General features: G+C 37.6%; 1 protein-coding gene across 2 annotated transcripts in view; it reads left to right on the forward strand.

Moving 5' to 3' along the window:
- Positions 1-12,070, forward strand: part of LOC129440778 (astrotactin-2) — a 427,123-nt gene that overhangs the window by 221,061 nt on the left and 193,992 nt on the right. For both annotated transcript variants that reach the window (XM_073860480.1, XM_055200291.2), the window contains exon 6: positions 10,656-10,802. In XM_073860480.1, coding sequence (XP_073716581.1) covers positions 10,656-10,802 — 147 coding nt within the window. The remainder of the gene's footprint in view (positions 1-10,655; positions 10,803-12,070) is intronic.

The raw sequence follows: 12,070 nt of genomic DNA on the forward strand, positions 1-12,070 counted from the left end.
CTTAATCTGCACAATCCAACCACGACACTGCCATTTAGTGCAGAAAGAAAGAGAGAGAGAAAAATAATTGACAGCACAATTAAGTTTCAATTTCAACAAACCACCATTATCAGCGTTTACATTTCATCAGCTAATGTTCATTTAAAGGACACACCCAAAAACAGCAAATTTTTGCTCAGACCAGTGACAAAACCGACCCAATGCTGGGAAAAAAATTACCCAATGCTGGGTAAAAAACGACCCAATGCTGGGTTAAAAACCGACCCATTGCTTGGTTAAAAACAACCCAAAGCTGGGAAAAAAATGACCCAATGCTGGGTTAAAAACCAACCTATTGCTGGGTTAAAAACAACCCAAAGCTGGGAAAAAATGACCCAATGCTAGGTAAAAAAACGACCCAATGCTGGGAAAAAATTACCAAATGCTGTGATAAACAAACAACCCAATGCTGTGTAAAAAAATGACCCGATGCTGGGTTAAAATGACCCAATGCTGGGATAAAAAGACCCAATGCTGGGTTAAAAAACGCCCCTTGCTGGGTTAAAAACCACCCAATGCTGGGTTAAAACAGACCCAATGCTGGGTTAAAAAACACCCAATGCTGGGTTAAAACCCACCCAATGCTGGGTTAAAACCCACCCAATGCTGGGTTAAAACCCACCCAATGCTGTGATAAAAACAACCCAATGCTAGGTAAAAAACAACCCGATGCTGGGTTAAAAACGACACAATGCTGGGATTAAAAAAACGACCCAATGCTGGGTTAAAAACGACCCATTGCTGGGTTAAAAACAACACAATGCTGGGAAAATGACCCAATGCTATGATAAAAAACAACCCAATGCTGTGATAAAAACAACCCAATGCTAGGTAAAAAAAAGACAGATGCTGGGTTAAAATGACCCGATGCTGGGAAAAAAAACGACCCAATGCTGGGTTAAAAACCACCCAATGCTGGGTTAAAACCGACTCAATGCTAGGAAAAAAATTACCCAATGCTATGATAAAAAACAACCCAATGCTGTGATAAAAAACAACCCAATGCTGTGATAAAAAACAACCCAATGCTGGCTTAAAAAAGAAACCCAATGCTGTGTAAAAAAACGACCCGATGCTAGGAAAAAAAGACAGATGCTGGGTTAAAATGACCCGATGCTGGGAAAAAAACAACCCAATGCTGGCTTAAAAAACGACCCAATGCTGGGTTAAAACCGACCCAATGTTGGGTAAAAAAACCCGACTCGATGCTGGTTAAAAAAACACCCAATGCTGGGTTAAAACCGACTTAATGCTGGGTAAATAAAACGACCCGATGCTGGTTAAAAAAACTACCCAATGCTGAGTTAAAAACAACCCAATGCTGGAATTAAAAAAAACACCCAATGCTGGGTTAAAACCGACTTAATGCTGGGTAAATAAAACGACCCGATGCTGGGTTACAACTATCCAATGCTAGGTTAAAAATTACCCAATGCTGGATAAAAACAACCAAATGCTGGGTTAAAACGACCCAATGCTGGGTAAAAATGCAGGCAAAAAACGAAACAACAGCTAAGCACTTTAGAGAGCGGGTTGACCATACTTTACACAGAGTTACCCTGGTAACTAAATGGATGTAATGTGAATGTGAATAATTTAAGTCACATCAGGTTCATTATTCAGTATGTGGGCACTGCTTTAGTTGATCTAAAATCTGCTCAATGTCTTTTAACAGCCTGAGGTGATGTTAGTTACATATAATAGCTCATATACACATAAGACACAAATGACGCAGAAGCACATTTGCATTCCGAAACAAGAAAGACAATGAAATCCTGGGACAAAGCGAAATATAACCCATGATAACACTGCTAGTCTGCACAATACAGGCCACCTGTGATTTAGTTTACAGTAGAAATATTAAAAGACATAGCTGCTAAACGCAGTCCTTTGTGATGAGTCCAACCAATTAAGAGTCACACTATTAAATGTTAAAAGTGAGATGAGGTGATTCCTGCATCAAACGCACAAAACTAGATCTGCTTGTGCTGGAAGAAACATCCCACCACGTTTCGACTTTACTAAAACAGAGGAGGACAAATCAGTCATTGCCTGTTGTTATTTCATCAGGGTTGAGAGACAAACAACTGCAGGTAAAGATGATTAGCTCAGCGTGTAGCATCACAGCCCTGCAGTCACAGTAATCCATCACCGGCTTTCAAAATGGCCCACTGAGAATATATGATACTGCACAAAATACAGCGCATACAGGAGACGAGCTGCACTCATCTCATACGCCTCAATGTTACTATAATGACTTTAATGACACTATGTGGAAATCAGGTTTCCTACAGTACACTCATATAAAAAATAGTTTTGATTTTATGACCTAGTGAGCTGCCTACAGAGGGAGCATTTGAAGGCATCACCGAACATGATAGATGTACATCATATACATTAAGATCACATACTGTATGCATGCCTCTGAAAGGAACAATCCCAAAATGCATTGCAATCCCAAAATGCATTTACCCATATTTTATTTTTAGAGGTGACATATCATGAAAATCTGACTTTTTTCATGATTAAGTGCTTGGGTCCCCAGTGCTTTTATCAACATAGAAAACCTAAAAAGCACAGTTACTTTGTTTTGGTAAACCATTTCTGAAAGCATGTGGAAAAATAGGTCATTCAGATTTTGCTCCCTATGTGACGTAGGGGACCTTATTATAATAAAACCACCACTTAACCTGCACTATCCAACTACAGCACTGCCACCAAGTGCAGAGAGAGAGAGAGAGAGAGAGAGAGAGAGAGAGAAAATAATTGACAGCACAATTGAATTTCAACAAACCACCATTATGGTGATCAGTGTTTGCATTATCATTTGCATTTAAAAGGTCACACCCAAAAACGGCACATTTTTGCTTGCACCTATAAAGTGCTTTAACATGCTACAATAAATTATCTATGGGGTATTTTTAACTAAAACTTCACATACACACTGTGAGGACACCAAAGACATATTTTACATCTTAAAAAGGTCTCATACAATGTCTCCTTTAATACTAAAAGGAAAAAAAAAGGATGTATTCTCCAATATTTGTGTGTGCTGTGCATTAAGCTTGAGTGCATGCTAATGTCAAACCGGATTGAAATTGAAGATGAGTTTTCCATGATGTTTACATTTTAGCCTAGCCACACAAAGTGCATGTGTGCAACCTAACATTACCAGACAAGAGCAATCCAATACACTACAGTATGTATAAAAATAAATAATAAAGTAGCGCAGTACAGTATGTCTCTGAAATATGTTTAGTGGAGGATGTGCTCACATCCACCGATAGCGAATAAGAGTTTTTAGTGATTCTTTCAGTCCAATGTTTTATCTGCTGAGTGTTGTAGCTGTGAATTATTCTTCTTAGCTGTGATGTTTTCAAGAGGATTTTTGTGTTGCTCACTCAAGGACACGCACACACAATAATCATAGAATACAGACAGGTGTTCTGTAGCAGAGATTCTGTTGTGTTGATTTGTGTTTTCTCTCTAAGTGCATGTTAGAAAATCTTTCAATGCAGGTTCAAGTTATTTAGGAAAACAGAAAACAGCAATGACAGAAATCAACAAAAGCGTGTGTGTGTTTTTTGTGTTATGGGCATGTTGTGTGCATGCACGTCGTTATTGTCGAGTGTGTTGTAAAGGACACGCCAATGTGAAGCTTTGCTAAGTGTTGTCCATGACTCATTATAAGTGTTTGTGTGTCAAGTGTCTTTAAAGATTTGCCCCTCTGCTCTGTTATTTTAGTGACTGTATTAGAGGCGGTTCATATTTTGCGTGTGCATATATGTTATTTTTAATGTAGACGTGTGGTATGTGCGCTCAAATAGGGAGTGACACGGTCGCTAAGCACACTCTTTTCAGGCGCGTCGCTGCTGTAACAAATTGATATTTTAAATATTTCAGCTTTTCAGAAAACTTCATCCGCACTGTAGATCATTTGACAGGAACCAACCAATCAGCTTCATCTTTCACCTTTGTGTCATGTAAACATTGGTTCATCCAGTAAGATGGAGGATCAGAATATCATAGCTGTACATGGATAAATACAACAAACAAATTGTCAAGCAGCTTTTATTTTGACACAAATAGAAGAAACAATGCATGGAAACACATGAGGCCAGAGGGTCTTCAACCTTTTTCAAAACAATTCGGCCTATTAATGGATAGAGAGGAGAAGCAGGGACCCCAGTACATTAAAGAGCCAGTAAGATGCCAATTTTAAGCATCCTATCACTGTTTATACGTCCCGGACAACAGATTTAAATGCATGCAAGGTCAAAAGAGAAATAGTAATAAATGTTCTCTCTATTAAAGGCTGCACGGTTTGGAACAGAATGCCAATGGAAATTAGAAATAGCCCTACCTTTGCATCATTTAAGAAACAGCTTAAAAGATGGCTGAATAATAATAAAAAATGTGAACATTGAGTAAAAAAGTAAAACGATAGGTAGATTAATTTTTATTTTTATATAATAATATGTATAGGATGTTTATGTACAGACATTTCTGTACCATATATAAAAGTATTACTATTAATATTTTACATTGTTTAGGTACTTTTTAATGTTTTTTTAGCGTTATAGGTTTATTAATTGTTATACATGTTGTTTGTTTGTTTTTATTTGTATGTCTGAGACGATGGATGGAAATTAGCATTGTGCTAAATCCGGCGTATTTACGTCAACTTTGATTGTACGTTCATTAATATGCATTGTCCCATCCAAATAAATAAATGATGATGCTGTCAGGAGAACAAGCAACAGCCGGCATTTTTACGTCTCCTGATTGCCTCTCGCTTAAATTATTCGATCTTCAGGGTTTTCCGCAGAAAATTCGTTAGTTAAGGTGGTAGGGTTGGGCGTGTGGGCGGGGCCAAGGGCGTGGTAATGAAAGGGGTGGGGTGTATGCGTCATGATGAAAATTTAAATATTTTAATAAAATAAATAAATAAAATATGTATTTTTAAAACACTCAAATAAAACTTAATTTTGAAGAAACTATGAAAAAAAATTAACACATACTAGATTATTAATGAATTTAAATGTTTTTAACAGATACCTCGGTAACGCTTTAGATTACAGCCCGGATAGTACTGGGTAAGTACAGCGAATTTACAGCGTATGTTTCTGTAATTATAGTTTACTTATGAAGTACGTACGTGCAATTATAAGGGAACAGTTTATAATATTTGGGGAATAAAGGGGTAACAACCAGGAAAGATACAAGTAATATATGCAGTAAAGTACTGCGTAAGTACAGCGAATATACAGCATACATTTCTGTAATTATAGTGTACTTATAAAGTACATACATGTAATTTTAAGAGAACAATTTATAATATTTTGGGAACAAAGGGATAACAAGTGCCACTTTAATTTACAGCCCGCAGATGTTGTATTTATTCTGTAACTACGTGAAACAAGGGGGTAACAAGTGCCGCTTTAATTTACAGCCCGCAGATGCTGTACTTACTCTGTAACTACGTAAATACTTAGCATATGCCTAAATATACAATCCCAAATCAGAAAAAGTTGGGACACTGTATAAATTGTGAGTAAAAAAGGAATGGAATAATTTACAAATGTCCTAAACTTATATCTTATTCACAATAGAATATAGATAACAAATCAAATGTTGAAAGTAAGATATTTTGAAATGTCATGCCAAATATTGGCTCATTTTGGATTTTATGAGAGCTACACATTCCAAAACAAGTTGGGACAGATAGAAGCTGGAAAAGTTAAATGCACATATAAGGAACAGCTGGAGGAGGACCAATGTTTAGGAATAGGAATGTTGTCCTATTCTTGTCTAATACAGACTTCTAGATGCTCAATTGTCTTAGGTCTTTTTTGTCGCATCTTCCTCTTTATGATGCACCAAATCTTTTCTATGGGTGAAAGATCTGGACTGCAGGCTGGCCATTTCAGTACTCAGATCCTTCTTCTACGCAGTCTTGATGTTGTCATTGATGCAGTATGTGGTCTGGCATTGTCATGTTGGAAAATACAAGGTCTTCCCTGAAAGAGACGACGTCTAAGTGGGATCATATGTATCCAGAACTTGGATAAACCTTTCAGCATTGATGGTGCCTTTCCAGATGTGTAAGCTGGCCATGCCACACGTACTCATGCAACCCTAAACCATCAGAGATGCAGGCTTCTGAAAAGAGTGCTAATAACAACTTGGGTTGTCATGGTCCTCTTTAGTCTGGATGTAATGGCATCCCAGTTTTTCAAAAAGAACTTCAAATTTGGATTCGTTGGACCACAGAACAGATTTCCACTTTGCCAAAGTCCATTTTAAATGAGCCTTGCCCAGGGAAAACGCCTGCGCTTCTGGATCATGTTTAGATATGGCTTCTTTTTTGACCTATAGAGTTTTAGCTGGCAACAGCGAATGACACGGTGGATTGTGTTCACTGACAATGTGTTCTGGAAGTATTTGTGAGCCCATGTTATGATTTCCATTACAGTAGCATTCCTGTATGTGATGCAGTGCTGTCTAAGAGCCCGAAGATCACGGGCATCAAGTATGGTTTTCCGGTCTTGACCCTTACGCACAGAGATTGTTCCAGATTCTCTGAATCTTTGAATGATATTATGCACGGTAGAGGATGATAACTTTAATCTCATTGCAATTTTTCTCTGAGAAACTCAGAAAACTATTTTTCGCTGCAGCATTGGGGGAATTGGTGATTCTCTGCCCATCTTGACCTCTGAGAGACACTGCTACTCTGAGAGGCTCTTTTTATACCCAATCATGTTGCCAATTGACCTAATAAGTTGCAAATTGGTCTTTCAACTGTTCCTTATATGTACATCCACATTTTCCGGCCTCCCACCGCTACCCGTCCCAACCTCCCCCGGAATGTGCAGCTCCCATGAAATCCAAAATGAGCCAATATTTGGCATGACATTTCAAAATATCTTACTTTCAACATTTGATATGTTATCTATATTCTACTGTGAATAAAATATAAGTTTATGAGATTTGTAAATTATTCCATTCCTTTTTTACTTACAATTTCTACAGTGTCCCAACTTTTTCTGTTTTGGGGTTGTATTTTAATAGCCTACCTATATTATTCCAAAAATATATGTGGTGTATGACTATGATTGAATGAAGACCCACAGTTTGCAGAATCCATGTGAAAGCAGCCATGGTATAACGCCAGTGCGAACACCAAGCACCAGCTAAATGTGGAGAGGAGTGTGATCGAGCCAATTCAGTGAATGTGTGTGTTCTCACTAAATTACTCTCAAACATAAGATTGTTTTGCATGTAGCCTATAAGCCATATCACGTAGGCCTAATATTTGAATCGTTAGTCCGAATGAATTACTTACTGTATAAATAATTTTTTAGCATATAAGTCATACATACCATGTAATATTAAAATAGTTAGCCCTTAGTTATAAAATACTTACTGCATATATTATTTGTATTTTTTCTGGTTGTTACCCCTTTGTTACCCAAATATTATAAATTGTTCCCTTATAATTACACGTACTTACTTCGTAAGTATACTATAATTACAGAAACATACGCTGTAAATTCGCTGTACTTACACAGTACTTTCCGGGCTGTAATCTAAAGCATTACCGATACCTCTAATGGGAATAGCTGCGTGATGAAGTGAAACTAAAGGATTTATAAACACAAACTAAACCAGATGTTGTAGGACGTCTGGCGAACGATGATAGATAGCGCAAAAATGGTAAAAACTGATTATTTCCCACTAATAATTACATTATCTTAAAGGAGTGTAGCATGTAAATAATGCACATAAATAAAGTGAGCAAGAGCGCTCAACAATTATATCTAATCAACAGGCACATGAAACCTAGCTAGCAGACTGCTCAAACAACAAAATCACCAGCTAAATTAAAAACTATAGACGAATACAATAACAGGCTTAAATAAACCCAAAACATAAGTCCACTTACAGTTCTCACGGACACGCATTTTATCAACTGGCTATCCTCCAGACATGACGGACAATGTCTTTATCTCATTTAGGCCGTGTGGCGCGCGTGCACGCTCGCGGTTTGAAGCACGTCCGCGCTATTCTCCGAGATGTTTTATCAACTGGATAGTTATCCTCCAGACAGTGACGGTCCGGACCACGGCTTTCTCATTTCGGCCGTGTGGCACGAGTCCCCGCATGCGGTGTGATGCGCGTATGCGCTATTCTCCAAGATGCACTTGACGGCCTTTTGTGCAGCATTTTTTTTTTTGGACGAGCTAGTTAAGGCGGTAGGGTTTCCAAGCTTAGGCGGGCCGCCTTAACTGAAATATGCTGCGGTTGCTACCAGTTCTCACCAAGATGCGTACAAATGACACGCAGTGTGATTATCGTGCAATAGATACGCCAAATTCCGATTATGCGTGCATATGATAAGCCAGTCCTTCCCATTCACTTATATGGCTAATCGTTTCGTGTCGTTTTATTAATTGTTTTCTCATTTTTTTCTGTTTTTTAAACCATTTTCGCTTGGGTTTAGGGTTAGATTTCACATTTGTTTAAGCATGTTATTTAATATACAGGTTTCTCTATGTTTTTATCTATATTTAACAAAAAGTTGTTCTAACCCTAAACCCAAGCGAAAATGGTAAAAAAACAGAAAACAAATGAGAAAACAATAAATAAAACGACACGAAAATATTTGCCATATAAGTGAATGGGAAGGACTGGCGTATCATATGCACGCAAAATCGGAATTTGGCGTATCTATTGCACGATAATCACACTGCATGTCATTTGTACGCTTTTTGGTGAGAATGGGTTGGCTGCGGGAAACCCTGATCTTGATGGCTTACGTTTTTTTCCGGTCACAGAAAACCACCACAGTTTTATCAATGCCATTAAAGTATTATTTTGTTTTTGTTTGTTTGTTGATCATGAAGTACAAAGTAGATGAGGAAAACTAGGATTCTGTGTGTATGCAAAGTGCCACCATTGTTGTTTATAATGCGTGGAATGGTGCGCTGTGATTTGTTGAGCGGATTTATTGCATTCTGCAGAGAACGAAAACTGACGTTTATCACGTTTTGGGAAAAAAAGGGTGAAATGATTACAGAATAACATGGCGGATATTTGATTTTGCGTCAAATTGGAAATTTTCTTTTTAATACTGACCAGATACAATACTGATTTTGGTGGTTACTCATTTTTTTCAAAATGGCGTTTATCGCATTTTAAAACCAAACTGTTCATATTATTACTACAGCTATAGTTAAATATGCTAAAAGTGTGTTCATGAGTTCTCACTATGACTCCAGTGGTAGATGCTGATGCATAAGTCACTTGAACTATAAAGTTTCAAATATAACAACCAAGTGGTCAAGATTTAATGATAAAATGCCGATCTTATAAATATGATAAATATAAAAACATCATTATGTGACACGGTTGAACAATTTCTCAAAATTTCCTATGGTTTTCTCACATCAGATGTTTTCCTCTTCTATTCTTGTTTATTTTCCAAGTTATATTTGGTATCCTAAGGCTTTTGTTTACCTGTGTGAATCAATTTATCCCACATCCGTCTGTTTAGCTCATTTTGGCTGATGTCCATCGTAGAGTTTTGCTAAATGTGTTAGCTGTATCTCCGGTGGAGATTACTGTACTGTATGTTAGTAATGATGTGCTATAGACGGAGTGATTGAACAGATTGTTTTAGGAAAGAACTGTGAATGTTGCACAGGTGTGACTCCTGAGATCAGATTATGTGTTAGTCTCTACACCGACAACAGCAACAAATATAAACATCCTGACTGCACAAATCTCAGTTTGGAGTAAATCTGCTTCAGCATCAGCGGTACACTTCTTTTCACCCTCGCGAGCGGCTATAGCACTTCACCGGCACAGTTTCCAAGACAACACTTTCAATATTATTTTTAGGCTTTATCTAAACACTGTTATCCTAGACATGTTAAATAATGATGAATAACCATTTTGCTAACCCGAGTAATTAAAGTATGAAATAGAAAGTTTGGATATGTTTATCATTGTAAAGCATGTAGGAACTTATGCACAAGATTTGTTTTTTGATATTTATGGCTTTGTTCTTACAGCGGGTTTTATCTGCAGGATATGTAAAGCGTCTCATTTTCAAGAGGGCAGTCAATGTCTTTCGTCATTTCTCTCCGGCTGTGGACAGTTTAGCACACAGAGGCTTTAGTTTAACCTCTGTCTTGCAGATGAATTGCTCCTGCTGGATGCTAAGCTATTATTTATATGCTACATAAATCAGATCCATCAGAGAAACGGGAATAAATGCCGCACACCCACCACCACTCCACAGTGGACTCCAGGATTCAATTTGTAGTCAGGCGGTCCTCAAAAATAAATAAATAACATTGCATGCTTGTATTGTATATACTGTATGTGTTGGCTGCATTGTTACAAAGTGATTCTCATTGACCTCTCATTGAGGTTCCCACAATGTTGCTTAGATTCACAGAATGGGTCACAAAGTCTCTTCTGCAGGTGTATCAGGTGTATGTTTCTTTAGGATTGGTCAGTGTGGGTCTGGTGGGAGTATTTTTGTATAAAATGCATTGCATGTATGTGATCTATGACGGTTGTTTTTCTCTTCTCTCTCCTCACAGGCGGACCGCACAGTCCCATGAGTAAAGCCACATTAACATTGATCACAGTCTGTACGTGTGTGGTGGCAGTCGTGTACGGCACACAGACTTCATGTCCTTTAAATGTAAAGGTCACACTTCATGTACCGGAACACTTCATTGCTGATGGTGAGACACGCATATATATATATACATAAACATGTAACATTAAATTAATGTTAAATTAAGTACAATGTTGTTTCAATCATAGATATGTATAAAGGCTAGATGTCTCGCCCGCGCTGCTGGCCAATTGAGTGGAACATTCGCATTTGGCGGCCATCTTACCACAGGCAGCTCGCTCACTCGTAGTATTGAGTTTTAATGATGCATGTACTTTTAAATGACCATAACTTGCTTAATTTTCTACCGATTTTACATCAAAGATGTACCTATGACACTGCATACTTAAACAAAAGACATTTTCATGAAACATGCTAAAGCATCCATTATTATAGCCACGTTAATAATGTTTATAAGAAACCAAACCGTTTAAAATCGGTAGAAAATTGAGCAAGTTATGGTCATTTAAAAGTATCTACACCATTAAACTGAATGCTACGAGTGACCGAGTTGCCTGTGGTAAGATGGCCGCCAGGTGATGACGTTAGAGACTCCGGCGTAACACATCTAGCCTTTATACATATCTATGGTTACAATGCTAAAAACAAAGTTGTGACTGCCGAGTTAACGTTAAATGCTAGTTAATGCTATATGCTAGTTAATGCTATATGCTAGCGTTTAGGCTGAAGTTTGACATTACAGTTACTTTTTGCAGGTCCATACTGAAGAAAAACACAAACTTACCAGTCAGAAACATCCATTAACAATCTTCAAACAATCGATTATTCCTCAAAATCTGATACAGACTCAGACATAAGATCTGTTTACACACACAGAGCTACTGAAGGAGCTGCTCTGAAAAACAGCCAATCAAAGCAGAGCTCATCATTATTATTCATTGGTTGTAAATGGACATGGACAACTGACTCTGGATCATTTTCACACTTAATAAAGCCACAAACCTTCAATGCAGATAAGAAATGCACCGAAAAGAAAATGATTGGCTGAAGCCGAATAAAATGAATGTTCATATTAATTTGTCCAACCCCTGAATACAGAGTATATCTTCTGAATGATGTGGTGAATCAAACATTTACTGTAAAGTTTTGACTGAATCTGATGAGATTTCTCTCTTGCATCAGTGAAAAGCAGCCTTTTTATCACGCAAAACATCTTTTGCACCCCCGGTCATTTCTATCTCAATATCTGATTATATCCGACTCTGCTTGAGGAACTGTGTTCTGTGTGTTTTTTTAAAGCAATTGTTTAACATGAATATTTGTAAGCTTAGTGAAACTTACATCAGTGTAATAACTGACTGTCTGATCATATGA

This window comes from Misgurnus anguillicaudatus, chromosome 22, assembly GCF_027580225.2.
Source record: "Misgurnus anguillicaudatus chromosome 22, ASM2758022v2, whole genome shotgun sequence".
Taxonomy (NCBI): Eukaryota; Metazoa; Chordata; class Actinopteri; order Cypriniformes; family Cobitidae; genus Misgurnus; species Misgurnus anguillicaudatus.